Here is a 23,810-nt window from a genome sequence, read left to right on the forward strand (position 1 = left end):
TTAGGTTTAGGGGGAATTCTTGAGTAATTAATGCCTTTGGAGTCTTCATATCTGTTTTGGAATGCTCAAATCGAAACAAAGTAGAAGAGCAGGACTCAGTCAAATCTAGATTTGGGGACTTAATGATAGTTGGTGAAAACAAGTTGAGTCTGTTTTCCTCATATGGTCTGAGGATAGGTTAGGGTAACCAACATTTATACTGGAGCTTTGCATTTGTTTCCAAGTGATTCAGCTAAACACCATGTAGATTTTCCATTAGGTAATAGAATGTCCTTTCTTAAAATAGCTGTAGCCCAAAAAGCTGTGTCGTGTGAGAATGAAGTCAGAGAATTAATAAGGAGATCTGTACAGAGTACCTTGATCAATTTCTGAGGAGAAATGTATAATAAAGGATGGATCAAGGTCACATTTCCTGATGTCACTCCCTTTGAGGAAGAGTCTGGCAGAACTGGGCCAACAGCGCCCAAGGGAAATGGGAGTTTGAAGCAATTATCTAAATAATTCAGACAAAAAGGCACACTTGGGCTTTGAAAGTCACCCATATGTGGAGAAGGGGAATCTAAATGTATTGCATCTTGTTAGGAATGTATTAAAGTATCTCTTGGACACACATACTGATATTGACAAAAAGGAGAAGTTTTATCACTGGAAAAACTAGCCTCATCTACATTAATCATATTAAATAAATGCTCAGTTTTCTTTCTAGTTTGCCCTATAGATAGTCCTTTCATCCACATAAGAAGTACCAATGGTGTTCTTATATTCTAGCAATTATAATCCAGTATTTCTAAAATGATTTCCTCACTAAGTCTCATGACTTTTAATCTGTAAGAAAAAATATCAGTGTAGCTGATATGGATGCAAAATAAAGCAGGAATAGAAAATGAAAGAGCATCACCCATTTAATTCTGGAAAATAAAAAGACTTCACAAGCTATAAAAAAAATCATTTTATTCACAGGATACATTTACAAATTTTCTCCAAGTAAGGGAGGTAGAGAAATTGAGACTTACTGAACCTTCTCACTGCCAGCCATAATTACAATGAACACACCAAAGAAAAAGACATGTTTTTACAGCAAACCTCCTCCTATGACATTGCATTTAGATTGGGTGGAAAGAAGCAAGTCAGCAGAACCAACAGAGATAGATACTAATTTTTCTAGTCACACTGTAGAAAGTACCAATTAAAGTTTTCTTTTTTACCTGCAACATTTTATATGAAATTCTACAAAAAGAATTGAAGCACACTGATTTTCTCCACACTTTCTGCCAATGGAGATTGGCTTTAATAGAAAGAAGCAATTCCATATACTCTTCAAAGGTGATTTCAATTTTATAGTCTAATCTAAATTTTTTTCCCAGAATTATTATATCCATGAATTAGTAGTCAGATTATATTATATGAGAAAAAATGATGTTTAAATTTTTCTTATCTCCAGCCTCAAACTTTGCTCTTGAGAAACAATTTGCACACATGTGGAATAATATTAAAATATGCCATAATAGAGTTAAAAAGACCAAAAAGACATCTTTCTTCCCCAGTGCTTTTAGACCAACTATGCTGCACGGTAACTGGAATTCTAGTAATATTTCAGACTTGTTAAAGATTAAGCAGCCTTTTTGATGGAACTGTATTTGTTCTCTTCTCTCTAGTGTCTCTAAGATGTACCCTAGTGGCCATCAGTCATCCTAAATTGTGAATCCTGAATATTAGTTATAAGGGGAGTGTCTATAGGAACCTATCAACAAGAGAGCCCAGCGGTGCTGAAGACTGAATGAAAAGCAGTGAGTTTGATTCCTTGCTTCTGGTGTTTGCTGGAGAAACAAACATTAATCCTCTTGCAGTTATCACCTAAAGAGCTTCCTTCTAGAAGGTTCTACAACTTCAATAAAGGATATTTACATACTATTATCAGACTTCTCCAAGGCCTATATACTATTGTTCATTTCTATAAAATAGTCACATTTGCTACATTTATAGGACTTCTTGATAATAATGATACAACTTGGAACAGACATGGTTACATCTCTAAAGTGACAGAGGTACACGAAGGAAACACATAAGGAAGTAGGGGTCAAGCCAGAAAAAGTTAAGGCACCCTCTGCCGCTTCCCACTCCCACTGAATCAGTCATCTCCCTCTTCTCCACGGGTAAAGGGCTTATGTGTGTATGTTGTATACACTAGAAATTGCATCTAAGTCAGCTTAAGTAATCTTGGATACAAAAGCCTGTTACTGAAGTAATTGTGGAGGCAAAGTTAGAACCCCCTGTTCTAACTCTAGCTATGCATAGCCCACTTTCCAAGGGTGAGGGTCAGCCTGACACTTCCTGCTATCACTGCCTCAACATGACAGGAGATCTAAATAATAATCTTATTTGGGGAATATGTGCCAAAGTACAGACAAAAAAAGGCTATGAAAACAGGAGCGTGGGGCTGGGCGCGGTGGCTCACGCCTATAATCCCAGCACTTTGGGAGGCTGAGGCGGGCGGATCACCTGAGGTCAGGAGTTTGAGACCATCCTGACCAACATGGAGAAACTCCGTCTCTGCTACAAATACGAAATTATCCGGGCGAGGCGGCGCATGCCTGTAATCCCAACTACTCCAGAGGCTGAGGCAGGAGAATCGCTTGAACCTGGGAGGCGAAGGTTGCGGTGAGCCGAGATCACGCCATTGCACTCCAGCCTGGGCAACAAGAGCAAAAAACTCCGTCTCAACAAAAAAAGAAAAAGAAAACAGGAGTGTTGTTTCACTGAGATCAAACTCCCGGGAGAGCACCACTCGGAAATGGACAGCAAAGGGTGGAGCCTTGAGACTATCATGGTCCGAGTGGGTAAGCAGGTACCACTCTGTTCTCTCCGTCAGCTTCTCACAATCTGGCTGTCACACTGCTTCCTCTAGCATCTTCTCTCTCTCTTTCTCTCTCTCGTTTTTTTGTTTTTTGTAACCAGGGGAAAGCAGGAACTCACAGTCCCCCATTACCACAAATTAGGCGGGCAACTTTCCCACATTTGGGGAAATCGCAGGGGTCAGCATATCAGGTGTGCAATGGATAAGCCTCACCCAGAGAGAGAAAACTATCCATTATTAACCATAACAGCTGGATGACAAGACATTCCCTTTAAAATATTTCAAAAAAGTTCCATTCTTGAGGCTCCGCTCAAGGTCAACAGCCTCTTTCTTGCTTCCTGCTGAACTCTCTTCTGAGATCACTCCCAATCATCCTTTCAAATTAAAACAAGATCTCCCTCCTTTTTTTTCAGTTTGGTTAAACCTTTTTTTATTACAATTTTCTGTTTTTCTTACTCTGCAGATAAAATAGACATTAACTGATTCTTAGTTTTCTCTGCCTTGGATTAAATCACATCTCTTAGATGTTTATCGGTATTGTGCAAAGCATATATTTTAAAAATAAACATTAAGAGAAAGTTTAATTACATAGAAGCAGAAAGAGGCAGGATCAATATATTTGGGTATTATTCTATAAAATTCTCAGACAGCTTGGCATCATTGCTTATATCCCACAGCTTCAACAAGAAAAAAATTATGTGAAAGAATTGTAGCACAATATAGAGATCAATAGAAACACAGAAGAGTGACCATAAAATATAATTCCTCTTCTGTGCTTTAAAAGGTTATAGTCATGGGCTTTGACTGTCTGGCAAATGCTCACAGGTATGTCAATTTATAATAAGGTAAGTCAATTTATAATATGGTAGTTATTCCTTACGTTTTAGAGACAGAAGAAATCAGAAATGTTGGCACCAGAGAAAGCAAATTAGAGGGAAACAGAAACATGTATTTTCCCTTATTGAAATGGTGAGCAGAGGCTGTGTTATGTTTGAATAATCTTTTCATTCATGCTCTTGCTTCAATCTCTCACCCCTAAGATGTATGTAAAAAATTCAAAAGACAAGTCTGGGCTGAGGGTAAAGCAGATGGTATCCATTTTCTTATGATAGAAGGAAAAAAACCTACAACAATTATAGATGCAAGTCTCTTTCCACTTGCAAAATAGAAATTTTGTAGTGCTCAATCTAAATATTGTGGCCTCATATTTAGGAGTTTATAAACAGATGCTCTGGGCTTCAGACTTCCTGTGAGTTAGTCTCTAGGACTTTTAAAGAAGCTATGTAGAAACTGGTGGAATATTTGATATCTCCCTAGCTTCAAGGACCCAGACTATCCATATGAATGAGGGGGAAAAGCTCCACTTTAGAATTGCTGGCAGGGCTGGCAGGGCTATAACTAGGTCGGGGTGATCAGACTCTGCCACAAGACACCCAAATTTAGACAGCACAAGTTTAAGCAAAAACAAAACAGTTTAAGGCAGTGTAAAATTTTGAGGTCCTCAGCGAATTTCCACACTACCTCTCTAGTCACAATGCTACTAGCTCAACTTTGGAGCCAAGGCAGCTCTCCTGGGAAAGGACAGAGACCGATGGTGCTAAAAAGCCAAGGTTAAGGGTAGAGACCACTCTGCCCTTTTACATCCTGAGAGCGTGGGGCTAGGGTCATCTCCTCCTTTCAACTTGCCTCACCCTCCTCCTAGCACATAGTGGAATGAAGTTGCTAGTTATATGTACCGCTGACTTTATTAGAGGCTTTGACCTAGGTTGCAAGTACCTTCAAATTGTTAACCCACTTCTACCACTTCCAGCCCTGATGTGTGCCCAACAAAATTCATATAACCTGAGAGTCAACCTATATGATGGGAAGATAAAGAAAGAAAAAGCACAATATTAGTCTCAGTCCTTATTCCTCCACAAGCTTGTCCTCAAGTTCATATAAACGTCCTTAACAGCTCTTGATCTTTGGAATTCTACAAACATAGAGAATATATATTACCTGGTGCTGGTGGGAAAGTATTTACACGACACATTGAACATTTCCTAAAGTTTTCAGCGGACTGGTAACGTTCCCCTCCCCCTTAGGTCCCTCCTGACAAGGATTTGTCTGTGAAAAATTTCACAAAGTCGATATTTCAAACAAAGAAATTAAAACTCTGGATGGCTGACTTTCTATTAATAAAGAAATCAAAAACTGTATACAATAAGGTTACAAAACTGGAATATATAACTGCTGACGAAAAGAAATGGTATCAATATTGTTTCCATTTTGAATCATCTATAACACTCTTGTAAAGCCCTTGACTAATCCAAGGATATTTTTGGCAAATTTAAAATCCCAGGATTTTTTCAGTTATTTTCCATTTCAAGCCATGTTATCCAGATTGCTTCAGGTACAAGTTATATATAGCCTAAGCAATTTTTTTAGCCAAGAGAAAGACATGAGACATCACAAAGCCAAACACAGTATTGTCTGAACATGTGCCATTTGGGATCATTTACTTCCTACCCTTGTGAAGACAGATAAAAGTGAATTGTACAGAAGCAAAATCCAGTGAGCACTTCCTTAACTTCTTACATGAGAATTATGCAGTTTAGATGCACAATTTTGTATAAACTTTTGGCACAATACTCTATACAAAGCATATGTGTCTGTGAGTCATTGTCCATATAAAAATCTTTCATATAAACATTACTTTTCTTAATTATGGAATGACTTAATCCTTCACCTATCTTAATTTTACTGAAGTGTGATTAAAATTAAAGAGGCCATCCTTAGTCATGATCTTTGGAATCAATGCAATTCTCAAATCAAGGCTAACAAAATCTAAAATCCTATCAGGATACTAGTTTTTAGCCTCTTCACCCTTCCTTTTGCCCCCATGGAGCAGCCAAATTTTTATGACCACACAACTATTTTTTAAATTAGTCTGATGGTACAAAGAGATGCCCCTTCTTGGCAGGTGCATCATCAAAAGTGATTAAAGATTTTCTTATTGAGTGTCTTCGGAGCTGAATTTTAAGGGTCAGTGATTTCAAAATGTAATTGATCAAATCTGGAAAAGTACCAGGCCCAATTCTGAAGGTCTTAATTTCAGATAAACAAAGAAAGATAGTGGGAGCTTAGAATTGAAGATCTTAATAATAATAGAGTATTCCAGAGCACTCTACAGGATGATTCTAGCAAGGTCCTTACTTAGGAACACATAACACAGTAAGGATAGAGATGCCTAACTTCATGACACAAGCACACACACACATACACACACACACACACACTTCTATCTAACCTATTATGGCCAAAAGGCATATGTATGGCATATCTAGTGAGTTGTAATCTACACTAAGAAAATATTTTCATTAAATTGTAGTCATAGTTTGAATGCTGTGAGGGTGTATGTCTATCTTTAAGTGAAGACAAAGTGGAACAACGAAAATTTCATTTTGGTCTAATCCAGGGTGTCTCAACCTTGGTACTACTGACATCTCAGCCTGGATAATTATTTTGTTGTGAGAGGCTGACTTGTGCATTGTAAGATCTTTAGCAGGATCCCTAACCTCTACTAATTACATGCTATCAGCACCCTCGAGTCATGAAAATAAAAAATGTCTCTGGTCTCCAGACATTGCCAAATGTCACCAGAGAGGGATAAGGAATCATCCCAGCTGAGAAGAACTGGCCTAATCAAACATCACCAGCATTGGCCATTTCTGTTTTGCCCTTCAGAATCCACATGAAATAGTTTCACAAATTTGTAAACTAAAAATTACATATAAATCTACTACATAAATCTATCCCAGGCATCATAACAAGATGAAAAATTTCCACACAATATTTTTTCTTTTCCTTCCTTCCTTCCTTCCTTCCTTCCTTCCTTCCTTCCTTCCTTCCTTCCTTCCTTCCTTCTCCTTTTTTTTTTTTTTTTTTGAGGTGAGATCTTGCCCTGTCACCCAGGCTGGAGTGCAGTGCATGATCTTGGCTCACTGCAACCTCCACTTCCCGAGTTTAAGATATTATAGTTCAGATAATATTTTCAGTGGAACTGTGATGTATGGGCTTTATGGAGCTCATTAATTACATTTTAACAATTAAAGTGCTAATCTGAGTAACACATACTTTATTAACTTTTATATGTGTTTTTGTTAAGGCTTTTACATTTTTAATGGTATACTAGTGAAAATGTGTTCTTTTTTAGGTAACTACTACATAATAATAGCTCAAAAGAGGAAACATATTCAAAGTTTCACTCAAAGTGAATATTTAACACAGTTTCCTCATGGTACATTCTCACGTTTTTGTTGCTGTATAGCAAACCAGTTCTCCAATAGAATCAATACTCTCAAATTCTTAACTTTCTAAGTAACAGTATAATCTGCACTATCAACAAGTCATATTTTAAATGCTAATTTTTATAATAACTTCAATATTTAATTGCATTTAGAAATGGTCTACTTCAATGATGTAGAATTTTGCCAAGGGCTTTCTTACGTTGATGTCATGTTAAATTAACCCATCAAAAAATACCAGCCATTATTGTTTACATAGTAACATGGTATGCTAAGTTTTTACTGTTAAAATTAAACTAGAACTTTTTGGTACAATTTACCTAAAATTTGGTGGCATTTAAAATAAGAAATTGAGTTCTAGTATCTCATTTTAGCTTAAGACATTCCAAAGTATGAAGACAACGAGAGGCTTCCTTTACCCTTCTCTGAAATGTAAACACATTTGTATGCTTGTAATCTGTCAGTAGAGTTTTCTTGCTGTGTATCAAAGCTAGTGTAAAAAGCTAAGTAGTCCTACCTGCTACTAAGGAAATAAATAGCTACTAATTCACATCTTTTTACTTGTACAAACTATACCTTGTGTGACCATGCTCAACACCAAGCCCATTCATGAGATTTTGGGTAAAATCAGGATGAGTAAGATAATTCTGCTCATTCCGGGTAAGCATTTGGGGGTAAGACTTGCATCTCGTGCTGCTGTGGGTATTATGGTGCAGTAACCAGTGAGCTTGGTTGTCTTATATCAACATGTAATGGATAGTGCATAACACATTTGTGATTCTCCAACACTGGTTACAAATTTTTGCCATACCAGGTCATACGAGTTCAGCTTTCATAGTTGCACAGAAATGAACTTTAACTTTGTGTGTGTGTATGTGTATGTGTGTCTACATGTTTGTATATATGCATTCTTGCATGTATGCACACATGTCCTTTATCTTGCAGTGAATATGCCACAGTAGATAGAAAAGGGATTTGTCTTCTGGTCTGTCTTCCACAGAGACTAAGCTTTCCATCATTGTGCTTTACTGTATTTCTGAATATTGAATTATGAAGACAATTATGCCAATTTACAAATAAATAATGCACTCATATTGGTAGTCTTTTGCACTAAAATAAAAATGACAATGCAAACAGGCTTACATAATGCAGACCTAAAATTGGGTTTATGTCCTAAATTCTGAGGAAGGAAAGTGGCTCCTGTTATCTAGACTATGAATCAACACAGTCTAAATTCAATAATGCTTCACATTGTCTCTGTAGAGTTGACAAAAGAGGAAGAAGCAATTCTTATGTAAAATTTTAAAAATAGAGGGGAGCTATAGTTAATATAGACGTGGCTCAACAAATCACAATTATCAGCAGTAACATTTTGTATCTTTATTACTCAGGAAGGGATTTTTTAAATCTACCCACCCACTTCCCCTAAAGAGGGCAAAAATAAATAATAATTTTTTTAAAAACCTACAATTCTAAAGCCAGTCTTAATAAGACAGGTTCTTATTAATATTAAGCCAGTTTGTGTTGACAATCAGCAACACTTTTACCCCAACATTTTCTTTATTCTATATTGATTGGTTCCTCAGCCCTAACAACTCAAGTCTGTCTTGTTTTTGAACTGCATCTTCTAGATTTGAACCATGTGCTTTACCAACAGCATTTCACCAGCATTTTACTAGTCGCAAATCTGCCATGTGCTATAAAGTATTTCACAGGATGTTTCATTTCTTATTTGTCCTCCAAGCCAACACTGAAAGTAAAGTTTTGCTTGGATCTTCATCGTTCCTTTCCTGTTTTTCCAAGGGCCCATGCAAACCCATGAAACAACTTGACCATTCCCTCTTGGAGTCATGTAGAAAACCTAACAAAAATACCCTGGTTCAGTCCTTTCTTCTTCCATTGTCCCTAGGAAGTGGGCTGGAGTGAGGCATCTTCACATGGGTCCAACTGCATTCTCAGTGCACCGATTTTATGAAGATACCAGAGTTGGAGAAATTCCTCGGGCATGGCATGGAAGCCAGAAAAGGGTAAGACGTTATCATAGTAGTGGTGGCTGATGGGCTGCTCATGCATATTCACAGAGAAGGGCCAGAAGCCATAGATGGCCACCTCTTCACAAAGACCCAGAGCTGCGCTCACCAGAAAAAGTCCTGTGGACAGGCGCTTGGCATGGATTCCTCTACTTTTCCAGAACTTTCCAATGCTACGCAGAAAGTTGGGGTTGGCAAACAGCACTGTTTGATTGGCACCAACATCTGACAGTGTATAATAAACCCGCAAAGATGGCTCTGTTCCTGTCTTCATAGAAAAGGCAGGCATGTAGATGTAACTGTGGTTATAGATTTTCATGTTGTCCACAAATGTCTTTCTGGACCACAGAAGGTTCTGAAACCTATTAAGGAAAAAAAAAAAAATTGGTTCAATTAAACCTAGAGAAAAAGAAACTCACTAAAACCCACTCTGCTGTCTTTTGGTGACCGTGATACCTCAAATCATCTCAATGAAACACATAAAAAACACTTTATTCGTATTTAAAATCATCCTTGAACTTATCAATTATCTCTCATCAAATAGCCTGGCTTTTCCCCGACCCCAACTTCTTAAACACAGTTAACATTCGTTAATGGGGCTCCCTCTGAACTAAAATGCATTACACATTTGTTCTCTTCCAGAATGTTTCTGCCTGAAATGTAAAATGGTTTAATTCTCATAAATTCCTAAAGGTTGTTGGCTGGAATTTTGATGAAAGGTACTTAGGCGGTCTAACGTAAGCACAGGAGTGGTTCCTTCATCTGCATATCAAAGGAATCACTTCTAAGATGACTCTTCCCATTGAAATTCTATGATTCTATAAATATTCAGATTCTTCAATGCTACAACTATAATATTACATGGAAAAAGAAAAGCTTGTTACTATCACAAAATAATGCAGGGAGTTGCCCATATTGCTTGCTCCAAAGAACTCTACTTTCCTATGTTCTTTCAGTTTGGATTACATGAAATTCTAATGCAGTTGTAGAAACAAAGATACAAATAAGTACAATATAATGTTCTAAATACAATGTTCATATTTGTATAAAGTACTATGGAATACAGATGAAAAAAAATAATTCTGACTTGAAAGAGGGTGTGTGGTCCAAGAAAGCTACAGAGCCGGAATAACATTTAAATACACTTCTTATAGGGAAGCAACAGAAAGAACAGCAACTATACTCGAAGAGACACTTTGGTTATAGGCAAGAGTGCACAATAGACTGAGGCAATGACAAGGATTCCCTGTCCCTAGAATGTGGGAGGTGCTAATGGCAGGGGCAGTGGCTGAAGACAAGGCACTCTTCAAAAAACCTCTTATGTCTGTTTTGTTTGCTTGAACGTCACATGTGGTGATGGGAAATCTTCACAGCAGTTACTGCTTACAGCACTTATGACAACTGTCAGTCTGTGTAAAAAAAAGGTACTCTAATAGACTAGAAGATTACCTTGGAAGGAAGTGGCTGGTAGCCTGGAAAGCAGGTAAGAGGTTGCTAATGTACTCAAGTTAAAAAAAAAAGAAAGAAAGAAAGAAAGAGAGAGGGAGAGAAAGAGAGGAAGTGCGAAGGGTAGAGGGAGAGAAAAGCAACAAAGTAGACTAGGGCCTTGCAACTTTTAATTCCTTTGACCACGGGAGCTGCCCATCTTGGGTTATGTACAGGTGGAGCAGCAACATCAAAGAATGAACTGAGCCACAACTAGCAGAGGAAAGTCTGGTCTGACATATTGGCAGGCTCATCATAATTAGGTGAAATTAAAGTTCTGAATACACAAATCCACAGGATTGTATGTAGAAATCAGTGTCATTTACTCTGCCTGCCCAGAAAGGTATGGTTCTTAAGGCCAGAAGGAAGGGAAATCTCTCAAGTTGTCTTCATATCCTTGATCCAGTAGCCTGCTTTCTTGATCCAGTAGCCTGCTTTATCAATTTTCCCTGGGCCCTGATACAGAAGTAATAACAGGATCTTTAGTTAGAGTCACTTTAACTTAGAAGGAGCCACGGAAGCACATTCAACCATATCTGGAGCTGGGCCAGCCTCTCTCCCAGGAATACAAATTCCTGCTTCCCAACTTCCAGATGGGCTCTGCTCAGCAATTCTTTGCTCCCTTCCATTGCCCACTAATGTCTTCCACTCTCTTCCTGAAATACTAGTGCTTTCCCAATCATATAGACACACCATGCAGATAACCTCCTACTCCTTTTGAGCCATTGGTTCTCACACTTTAGTTAGAATATCCCAGAAAGTTCACTAATATCACAGCTTCCTGGGTTCTGATGAGAGTGATCCAGGGGCTGAATTTTTGCCCAGTACTCCTGAGTAATCTGACACAGGTGGGACATACTACTTATTTAGAAGATCAAAGCATCAGTGTAAGCTGTCTGGCTTTCTGCATCCATCCCTCACCACCTTTTTCTTTATATCTTCTAATGACATCCTTACTGCCATTCTAAGAAGTGCTCCATCTTCGCCTCTGTATCTTGAGACAAGCTGTTTCACATATCCTGAAGAACTCATGTTCCAAAGTGGGTCTCTCCTCTTTAAAAAAAAATTCAATCTCTCCATCTCGACTGAATTATTTCCTCTGTCTTCCACATATGGTTAGAACTTTCCCCTTCAACTTTACTAAGGTATATTTTACAAATAAAAATCGTGTATATTTAAGGTGTGCAATGTGGTGTTTTGATATACACATACACTGTGAAATGATTACAAAAGCAGGTTAGAACTTAAAAACACTCTTCTTAATATGCTCACACTGTTCCCAGTGCTACATTCTCGTTCTGTCATTTCACCATCAACCTTCTAGAGCAGTTAGGATACCTCTATTGCTTTCCTTGCTTGCTTCCATTCCCTCCTTATTCCTGTACAGAACGGCTCCCATTTCACAGGGCCCTGCTGGCTGATGGAACTGATCCCTGTCTCTGTAGTGGACTACATACTAGTGGAGAATTACATGCTGCTTCAATAAAGTCAGGATGATTGATTTTGTGTTTCCTGTCTTAAAGCCAACTGATTAGTCTCGAAGGGAGGAGCTTTCTCTCTCTGAGTTTTCACTTTGAAATGAACACACAGCTTGAATTTACTACAGTCCTAATTTTATTGACACTTATTATTTTTACATCTCCCATTCTGTGACAAATGACATTAGTATTTAAGAATTCGATTCAATTCAATAATTGTTATGGTATACTGAATATGTTTAATAATATCCTGATCAAGAGTTTAATGGGGTTGGTATTGAATTTTATTACATTATCACAAAATTCAGCTGGAATAAGAAAAGAGGGGTGCTCCAGTTTGTCTCTCCAGCCTCATACTCAGCTACTCCTCATGTCCTCACCCTATGCCTCAGCCATCCCTGTGTGTGTACCTGTCCACAATTTTTATTGCATATATAGATTCATTTTTGCTGATCTAGTCACTGCCCTGGTGAAGTTGTGTCTATAAATCAAGACCCAACTTAAGCTTTCCTTTATTAGGCTTATTCCTTCCTTCCAACTTAAGCTTTCAAAAGTCTTCTTTGAATTCCTGAATAATAATTGCTCATACTCTCTAAGACTATGTACTCCTTGAAAACAAAGGATGAGTCCTATTCATCCTTTAATTTTTATAACCTAGCTCAGAATATTTGTGTACTATATGAATAGAAAACTACTAAACAATAATTTTTAAACATAAAAAAGAAATCAGACCAGCCTATGAATTAAGAATAAAAATGAAGTAAGATCAGCCCAAATATTATTAAAATAGAAATGATTAATTTATAATCAATATGAGCATAAAAGGAAAAACAAAAATAGAGTAGAAAACACAAAAGTGTACCACATTTTACAAAGGAATTGAATATGTGATAATGGGGGCAAAACCAATAAGATTTTTCGAATTACTTAATAAACAATATTGAGATAGTTAGCTAACAATTTGGAAATCTGAGAGGGAACAGATTCATACTTCACGAGACAATTACTAAATAATTTTAAGATAAGTAAGATAGATATTTAAAATCTAGCCGGCAAAGCGACTCAGGTCTACAATCCTAGCACTTTAGGCAGCTGAGGTGGGAGGATCACTTGAGGCCAGGAATTCGAGACCAGCCTGGGCAACCATCTCAATAAATTATGAGTAAATATTCAGTAAAATCTATGCTACAAAAAAATCTAAAAAAAAATTGAACTTATCAGACATTTGCAAAATATATTTCAACAAAGGAAAATATTGACAACATTGATTATGTCATGATGTAAAATTTCATTACCATGAAGAATAAGATAACTAAAGTAAAAAGGGAATTACTCCAAGAAATATTTACAGCAAATATGACAAACATAAATCGGTATCAATAAACTGTAGTGTCTGAATATATTGATACATTGATATGAAAATAGACAATCTAGAAGGAATTTCAATTAAAAATGTTAAAGCATTTGGTTACAGTTACAAGATGCAAACTGAATACAAAAGGGAATATTAATAGAATAGAAAGAAACACAATAAAGAGTGAGGGTCCAGCTCTCACCTCCTATGACAAATCTCTAGAAATAGGGGAAAATCAGTTTTTAAAAGTCCATCTCCATTCTGAAAATGAAAAAGAAAGCAAACCTCAGTGGATCCTGAATCTAGGTTACCTCAAAAAAACAGACAGCTTACCAAAGGAAACCAGAGCATGAAGTAACTTGTTGAGCATTCCTCTAAAAGGCAGCAGTAGCAGTGCCCTATGCCTGGAGGCAGGAGATACTAGCGAAAGTGGTGTCTAACAGCAATCAGCAAGGTTATTTTTCGGATTATGGGGTAGTAGAGACACCCAGGTGGGCTGAACTCTAAAATCCTGCACTGATCAATTATCACCGTGTATGTGGAAGGAGGTGTCAGTTTCCAGGCAGGAAAAGTGGGTATGTGTCCAGAAAGCTGGCTTATCCCAGGGAAATGGAATTCTCAACTCATACAATATCAGCAGTCAGGCCTATAGTTCCCAAGTGGAATACTGACACTGAGTAGCCCAAGGAGAAGACCTACAAGCAGTAACATTTGGGAACCGCCCAAGAGAAAGCAACATTGCCACCTTCTCAACCCAGAGTAAAACCCACCTGTTGGTAGGTACAGTCTCTGCATAGAGCTTCCAGTCACCAAACAAGAACACACAGGCAAGCTCAGAAGACACTGATGGATAGTGTCCAACACAAGAGTCAGAGCAGAGGGACTCACATTGAAGGGGCAGAGGAAAACTCTTAAACATCTATAATTAGTTTGTTTACTCATGCTCATGGCTACCACATCTGGACTAGGATGATATAAAAAGAAAAAGCATTTAGGTAATAAGAAAGTGCTGCTGGCAATTTAAAAAATATAACAAAAGGTGGATTTGGGTAAAGGAAAGCTCCAGAAAAATAGCTATAGAGTAGGCCTAGAAAGCCATCAGTCAGGTTCAAGTAAGAGAAAAATACAGCTCCAGATGAACGTCTCAACAGAAATAAACAGTGCCCCAGATAAACCAATGTGCAGCACGGATGGAAGAGCTGCACTTTCAAAGGATTCCAGAGATGGATTCACGACTGCTGCATGGAAGGGCTTTATGCGCTCTTGGAGAAAATTTAAATGTGGACAGGCTATCAATTCCTGTAATAAACTTTTTATCTCAGATGTGAACGACACTTAGGTAGACACTGACTATTGATTTGATAGTGATATATCTGGATTGAGAGGTCAAGAAGGTATAAGTGTATAAGGTAGATAGCCGTGCTGTGAGGAGCACATGAAGAGAACTCAGTCTATTTTTCCATAAGAGATCAATAGACAAGCTGAAATTTTAAGAATTGGAATTAAGCATGTTGTTTTCACATGTGACAAGAAAAAAATCAGCTGAAGAAGTTGAAAGGTATACATTCTTGGAACATAACTTGGAGAAGTGGGGTGGGGGTCTGAGACAGGAGATTGCTGGTTTTCATTTTGAGCTTTGTCATATGAGTTAATTTTTCCACGTATGTGTATTATTTTGGTTTAAAATTATAAAAAAGATAAGACAATTTTTATTGACCAAGTTCACAAGACTACCAAAATAATAATAGTCAAGAAACTTTAAATACCTAGCATGATAGCTTTTAAAAATATATATAGCATAAACCAATAAAAACTACAGATAGAAATTCACAAGTCCACAATCATAGTGAGTTTTCAATTTTAAAATATATTATTTTAAACACATAAAACAGAAAATTTCTAGCCAGGCACAGTGCCTCATGCCTACAATCCCAGCACTTTGAGAGGCCAATGTGGGCAGATCATGAGGTCAGGAGTTCGAGACCAGCCTGGCCAATATGGTGAAATCCCATCTTTACTAAAAATACAAAAATTAGCCGGGTGTGGTGGCAGGTGCCTGTAGTCCCAGCTCAGGAGACTGAGGCAGAAGAATCGCTTGAACCCAGCGGGGGAGGTTGCAGTGAACCAAGATCGCGCCACTGCACTCCAGCTTCCACGACAGAGCAAGGCTCTGTCTCAAAAAAAAAAAAAAAAAAAAAAAAAAAACCAAACATCATGTTACAAAAGAAAAAGCAATAATAAAACAATTATCATCATATGGGTCACACTGTCTGATCAAAAATGTAAAAAAAATGAGAAGTCTGCTGGGCACGGTGGCTCACGCCTGTAATCCCAGCACTTTGGGAGGCCGAGGTGGGCAGATCACAAGGTCAAGAGATCGAGACCATGGTGAAACCCTCTCTCTACTAAAAATACCAAAAAAAAAAAAAAAAAAAAAAAATTAGCCAGGCATGCTGGTGGATGCCTGTAGTCCCAGCTACTCGGGAGACAGAGGCAGGAGAATGGCGTGTACCCGGGAGGCGGAGCTTTTAGTGAACCGAGATCGCTCCACTACACTCCAGCCTGGGCGACAGAGCGAGACTCCGTTTCGGAAAAAAAAAACAAAACAGAAGTCAACGACATAAAAATACACACACACACTGCACTAGAAAAAATTTTTACAAACATATTTCAATTATGTATATAAGGGGAAATCTGTCACTAGTTGAAGATGCTATAATTACCTATCTAGAATATACAAAAGAATCAACTGAAAAAAAATATTTATTGGAACCAATAGAGTCTTAGCTTCCCTATACAGCATGAATCATATATTAAAATAATACAACAAAACAAAAATTTCATTGTTAATAGCAACAAAGCCCCCAAACACTTTGAAACAAGCCTAAAAATAAATTCAACATTTTTATGGGGACAATAATGAATATTGAAAGATGTCTCCCCATATAAATTTGTAGGTTCAAACGCAATCTCAACAAAAATCCCAACATTATTTTGAAGTAAAATTTGATTATACTTCAGATTTAACTTATCGTTAAGATAATTCTAAACATCATATGGGAGGTATAAATTAGTATGTATACTGACAATAATTTTGGACAAAAGAATAACAAAGAAAACTTAACTTACCAATGTCAAAACTGATTATAAAACTGTAATAATAAAAACACTATGGAACTCACGCAAAAATAAACCATGTATGATGAAACAGGAGAATGAGTCTTAAAATGTACCTAAGCATTTTTGGAGATTTCCTTTATGCTAAAAGTAACATTTCAAACCAATTCATAAAAATCTACTATTCCATACATTGTACTGGGTCTACTGGCTAGCCAATAATAGAAAATAAGATAAATTCCTACCTCACACTGTCCCGAAAATTAAGCTCCAGATGGAATAATCATATACCATAAAATTAGAAGAAAATATAAGAAAATGTCTTTAAAGACCTTTAGGACACAAAAGACAAGGTAAACATGAGGCAATTCCTTAGCAAAATCCATAAAAGATTGTTAAACATGACAGCTTTATAATGAAAGTCTTCCACAAACATATTTTTAAAGAGACAAGCAGCAGATTGGGTTGAAAATATCTACAACACACATGACAAGGGATTAGTATCCAGGATACAAGTGATAAAAATCAGTAACAAATACGGCAAATAGCACAATATAACAAGACAGTAGTATCCAGAACACAAACCATAAAAATTAATAACAAACATGCAAATATCACAATGGATAAATGAACAACGACGTGGAACTGCCAAGTCCGAGATGAGGAAATTCAAAGGGCCAATATGCATATTAAAATAAGCACAACCTCACTAGCATTCAAGTTATGACAAAACCATATAGCAAATTAACAGTTTTCCACACATCTGACTGGTACAAATTAAGGAAATTGATAATAACAAAGAAACCTGTGAGACACAGTACACTTTTATGCTTCAAATGGGAGTATGAGTTGCTACTGACAGCTGGGAAAGTGATTTTGCATTTCAAATATGCACACCTACTGACCCTGCATTTCCAGGTCTCAGCTGGTGCCTTTCATATTTGCAGGGCACCATCCATCACTTCTTTTAGGTCTTGGCTCAAATGAGAGCTCTTCATAGAAGCCTTTACTGACACCTACTCTCTCATCTTTGTTTTCTTTCTCTATGTTTTTTACAACATCTTTATTGTATTTTTTTGTATTTTCTTTCTTAGATGTATTTTACATATACATCTTTACTGTCTCTGTTGTATTTCTTTTATCATACATAATGTTTTATTACATATACATGTCTTCATTTATGTTTGTCTCCTCTTACATGGTCACAAGAAGGATTATTTTGTTTACTATTAAATCCTCTCAACCAAGAAAGGTGCCTGGCACATGGCACTAAGTAAATATCCACGAATGTTTGCTGGAGGATGCAGATTAGAAATCACCTAAATGCCATCACTAGTAGAATGCCAAATAAATTACATTATATCCATATTATGATACATGACAATTTTTTTAAATGACACAACTCTAATTTACATTGAAATGGAAATATTTCCAAGACAAATGTTATATAGAAACATGAAGAAGTTGCAGAATTACTACTGCAATTTGTATAGTGGATTATCATATATACATATCATAAAAGATAAAGATAAAAATGTTCTATAGTTACATATACATATGTAAGTGCATGGGAGAATGTTGGAGATACACATAAAACTGAAAACAATGGTTACCTCCAGGGAGAGCAGTGGTATGGCGGTAGTGCTAAGGGTCTTTGTGTAGAAAAAACAAATTCAAAGTGGTTTTTCTGTTCTATCACTCAACACCAATCAACACAGAAAACTTCTGTGACCTATGTGTGGGTTTCTTCCCCCACTCATCGAACAAGCAATTTACAGCGGACACCAACTGGGGGTCCTCCAATTCAATTCCAACACTATCTACCTAGAGATAGAGTCAGATCCCACAAGACACCCCTCAACCCCTTTGACGTCAGTTGCAAGTCTGGGCCTCCAGCCGGCTTCACGTTGAGGTTCCTGCAATCTCTTCTTTATGTTGGATCAGTTTGCTAAAGTAACTCACAAATCTCAGGCAAACATTCACATTTACTAGTTTATTATAAAGAGTATTACTACTAAATGAAGTTTAGTCTAAAGCTGCCTCTTTACATATTTTAGGTTCAGCCTAAAGATTTCTCTATACACATTGAACTGTAACTTAACAGGATGTGTAAACAGACCATAACCTACTCTTGTAGCAATCACCAAGTTTCAGCCAAAGGTGGCCAACCGTTCCAGCTGTGTTCGAGTAAGACAAACACCAAGCTGTAGCCAATCGTGCTGTTTCTGTACCTCAGTTTCACTTTCTGCATGTCACTTTCCTTTTTCTGACCATAAATTCTCTCAGAAAACACAGCAGCATGGAGTTGCTCTGAACCATTTCTGATTCTAGGGGCTGCCTGATTCATGAGTCTTTGCTCAATTACACGCTGTTAAATTTAATTTGTCTAAAGTTTTCCTTTTGACATTACAAAGGATAGAGAGGGAGAGAGATGCATACGGCAATGTATGGAGGAAGGAGTGTGCAACCCCTCCAGGAACTTTCACATGTTCAGCTATCCAGAAACTCTTCAAACCCTGTCCCACTAGGTTTTTATGGAGGCTTCATTACATAACCACGATTGATTGAACCACTGGCCATTGGTGATCACCTCAACCTTCGGCCTCTCTCGCCTCCCTAGAGACTGGGGAATGGGCTAAAAGTCTCAATCCTCTAATCATACCTTGGTCTTTCCTGTGATCAGCTCCCAGCCTGAAGCTACCTAGGGGCTGTCAACCATGACTGCATACAAAATACATCACCTTGTGGAGATTCTAAGGATTTTAGGGGTTGTATGTGATGAAATAGGTTGAAGATCAAATACGTATTTCACAGGGCCAAAGCCTTATCTGTAATGATTTTAATTTTTTAGAAGGTGAATATATGTATATTACTTGTGTTATTAAATACATCCTTTTAAAAGCTTAGGCTCTTTAGTAATCCTATAAATGCAAAGTAAACCAATTGTGATTTTCTAATTTACTTTTTTCTTTTTTTTGAGATGGTGTCTTGCTCGCTCTGTCACCCAGACTGGAGTGCAGTGGTGCGATCTTAGTGCCCTGCAACCTCCACCTCCCGGGTCCAAGTGCTTCTCCTGCATCAGCCTCCCGAGTAGCTGGGACTTCAGGCGCCTGCCACCATGCCCAGCTAATTTTGTATTTTTAGTAGAGACGGGGTTTTGCCAAGTTGGCCAGGCTGATCTCGAACTCCTGACCGCAGGTGATCCACACACCTCGGCCTCCCAAAGTGCTGGGATTACAGGCATGAGCCACTGCACCTGGCCCTAATTTACTATTTTTAACACAATGATAAATGAGGATAATGGAGTACTTTTATTCTTTTGATTTTTAAATATTATTATAATGTCTGTGCAGTATAAAACACATTTATAAAAAATAAGTCATATAAATTTTCAAGTTAATTATCTACTAAGCATATTGCATTTTAAAAGTCCACTTTTTTTACACAGAATATTTATTCTACTTTTTTCTGTATAATAACTTTAATTTGAACACTTCCTTTATTTACTTCTAATTCAAATGCTTCAGCAATTTTCCAATGGGTTAATTCATTTCCTCATATTATTTACTTGCTTTTCTAATATTTGGGGACCATTTTCCATGTTCACGGCTGCTTACTGTCATTTTTCTGTCTCTTTGAGCAGCTGTTTGTTTACCCAGCTGTTACTTCCTTTCCTTCTGTCAATGAATGTTAATTTTATGTTGATTTACAATACTTTCCTCCTCCGTACCTTCTCATTTTATGGGTGTGTTTCTTCCACAGGAAAGTATTTTACCAGATTGCAATGAACATTCTATGTCAAGCTATTCCATTGATAGACAAGACACGAACTGCCTTTAAAAAAATTTGTAACAGTGAGAGAAATCTAACATAAACTGGCTCCATCTTGCTCTTCACCTCACAAGCTAACTGCCCTTGCTCATGCCTGAGCACAGGTTAAACTAACTATAGGAAGAATTTAGCTTACAGTTTAACTTTGAAGCAAGGAGGATAATAGTCCCTTTCCCAAACTGATCCCTGGGGACTGACACCATCTTTGTAAGACTGTAGTGGGGCCTGATTCTGCTAAGAGGTAGGCATAGTTAAACAATAACCAGCCATTGTTCCCTAGATTGCTTTTCTATAACTGCTCAGTGCTCAGGAATCATATAGCCAGAAGGCAAAAGATTTGTAACTTTCCCAATTGCTCCTGTATATTCATCTCTATTGTAAAACCTAAGACTGGTCTTTGAGATCGTTTTCAGACTCTTGCATTCTGGCAGACCAACTCTTGCCACCTGAATCCACGACCTACACCAAAGAACTGACTCGACAGGTCCACAGGTCCTGTTGCCCACCCCTGCCGGCCAGAAACTGACTCAGGACATGAAGATAGTTTCAACATCCCTATGATTTCGTTCCCAACCAATCAGCCATTCCCTAGTCCCCTGCCCACCAAATTATCCTTAAAAACCCTAGCCTCTGAGTTCTCAAGGAGGTGAATTTGAGAAATATCTCCCATTCTACTTGCTTGACACCCTATAATGATTACATTCTTTCTCTACTATAATACCTGATGTTTCCGTGTATTTGCTTTTTCTGTGCAGCAGGCAAGAATAATTTGTTGGGCTATAACAATAATAAAATATGACTTACAAATGCAAACTTTTAAAATACTTGCAGCATGGGGGTTCCAAACCTGGGGATGTTGGTTGCTAAGACAGAAGAAAGTTAGGGCAGGCCTTTCAGATATGCATATATGTGAAATGAATTTTGAAGAATGAGTAAAAGGTAGCTATGCAAATGGAGTTGAAGGAGAAGAGCACTCTGCTGAAAGACCAGCATGGGCAAGGGCATGTGGTAAGAGCAGGTAGTACCTGGGGAAATGCAAACAATTTAATATGGTAAAGTTTAGAGCCTTGGGAGCAGTTAGAGATGTAGCTAGCTGGATGCACAGGACAGAATAAACGAAGGATCTATGCCACTCAAGGTTGAGATTTTACCTACAAGGAAAATGAAAACACATTAGAATGTGAATAGTCCATGGTAAAATGATGTTATCACAGGGGCAGTAGGAGCTGGCTTTGGTAACTGAATGTAGAGAGCTGATCTTTAGCTGGGAAGCAACGGTGAGGTATACAGGGCACTGTCCAGTCTTATTTAATGCCTGTACTGTGCCAGTTATTGAATATTTATTATTTTTAGATGTGAAAGTGGTTTCGGTTTGGGGGATTGAATGGCTTGGATTTCCGGTGACTGCTTTCATTGTGATATATAACACAATAGAAGAAAATGGTTTGAAGAGAAAGACTATTATCTAAATTTGGACATGTTGAGCCACAGACATGAGCCAACCAGAAGAACAGTGAGTTAAAATAAAAACACTGACAAATTATCGCATTGAAATGGTGGGCAAAGGAGGCAGAGCTGCCGCAAAGAGTAGACGAAAAAGGAAGGTGACAGGAAATAGAGGAAAAAAGGAGTTTCAAAAGTTTATCAACAGTGGCAAATGCTGAGAGACAGAAAATGGTCTGTGGGGATTTTGCAACATGAGAGTTATTAAAGGTATGAGATATTTTATAGTAGAAATCAATAGTAGAAATTTACTATAAAATTCATCTCATAGTAGAAATCAGTCTAGATCATGGGTCGTTTACAAGGGCCAAGCAGATTAGGAAAATATGTGAAGAGATGAGGCAAAAGACAAGAGGGAGTAGACTTGGAAATGGAATATTGCATGTCCCATTTAAGGATTTCAGGTTAAAAAGAAAAAAGAAAAGTTATAGCCAAGTGAAATAATTCTGCAGGCCAGATTTGGCCTGTTGGCAACAAGTTTGATGTCAACCCTCAAAACTTATTCAGATTTCCAAAGGACATGAAACCATGAAATCCCAAATCCCTTCGGAGCAAATGAAACAAAAAAAACATACAATAGGGTCTCTTGTTTATTTATGACACCAGTGATAATTAAAAATATGTAATTAAATTAGAGAAATAATCAACAAATTCCATCACAAGATTCTTGCTTAATGGATGTTATGTCATTTAAGCCTTGCAGTAACTCTGTGAGGAAAGCATTATCGCTTTTCTGCTGTTGAGAAAATTAAGGATCAGGGCAGTTAAGCATTCTAGCAAAATTTCATAACAAGAATGTAGTAGACTCTGGCTTCCAACTCGGATCAGCCTGATACTTGATTCAATGCTCTGAATTATACTGTGTAACTTTTCCCTGAGTAGAAGACACATCCCTCCTGTCCTATGAGTTCATTCCCCGGTAGTCTGGGTTCCTTCTCACCTTCTACAGGACCTGGTCCACATCATTTTCTTTGCCTACTCCATGTCATTGGCCCCTTCCTCCATATAGGCTCTTTCCCAAGTCTCCCCAGACTGAAAACTAGCACAACAAACAAAAATGTGCTCAAAAGTACATCTTTCCCTAGTTACTTCCCAATCTCTTTCCTTCTTTCAGTGACTGATTCCTCTCGTGTCACCCATACTCTCTGGAAAGCCTCATTCCACTGACCATTTCCATATGGATTCATTCGCACTCTTCACAATTATTTATTAAGTACCTATCATGTACCAGATGCTGTTCTATGCACTGAGGGATGTAGCAATGAACAATACTGACAAAGTCTCTGCTGTCATGGAGCTTTCATTCAAGTAAGAAGAGACAACCAGTAAACCAAAAAATGAAGAACATGTGGGAAGTGCTATGAAGAGAATAAAGTGGGATAATAAGAAAATAGAGAGCAAGAGTGTTGCTATTTTGTTTAGGCTGACATTTTAACACAGGTTCAAAGAAAGTTAGGGAGTCAGCCCTGCGGAGATCTGTGGGAAGGATCTCAAACTCACATCTTTCCCCCAGTATCCATTGGGACAACCATATTCCTTGCATGAAAAGACTGCACAACCATCCACCAGTGACTCAACCAAAGTAAAAACATATATTCTTCCCTTTTCTGCAACTTCTACATTCAGTTGGTCACTACGTTCCATTTTCATAGCATCTCTTAAGTTTACCTTTCTTTCTCTCTACCTATTACAGTGTTACAGACTGAGCCACATGAAATGGCCATTATGCAGGTCAAAGACAGTTGTTTCCTCTGTCAGCAACAACAGAATCCTTTCAGCAACAACAGGATCTATTCAAGGACTCTGTAGCCCTAAGGGAATGGTGGAACCAGAGATGGAAGAATTTGGGGTCCATAAATGACAGTGTAGAAT

At 37.7% G+C, this 23,810-nt stretch overlaps 1 protein-coding gene across 2 annotated transcripts in view; it reads right to left on the reverse strand.

Moving 5' to 3' along the window:
* Positions 1–934: 934 nt before the first annotated feature.
* Positions 935–23,810, reverse strand: part of ST8SIA1 (ST8 alpha-N-acetyl-neuraminide alpha-2,8-sialyltransferase 1) — a 142,941-nt gene continuing 120,065 nt past the window's right edge. For both annotated transcript variants that reach the window (XM_037990269.2, XM_007967886.3), the window contains one exon: positions 935–9,532. In XM_037990269.2, the coding sequence (XP_037846197.1) occupies positions 9,046–9,532 (487 nt within the window). In that variant the 3' untranslated portion in view covers positions 935–9,045. The remainder of the gene's footprint in view (positions 9,533–23,810) is intronic.

This window comes from Chlorocebus sabaeus, chromosome 11 (assembly GCF_047675955.1).
Source record: "Chlorocebus sabaeus isolate Y175 chromosome 11, mChlSab1.0.hap1, whole genome shotgun sequence".
Classification (NCBI taxonomy): Eukaryota; Metazoa; Chordata; class Mammalia; order Primates; family Cercopithecidae; genus Chlorocebus; species Chlorocebus sabaeus.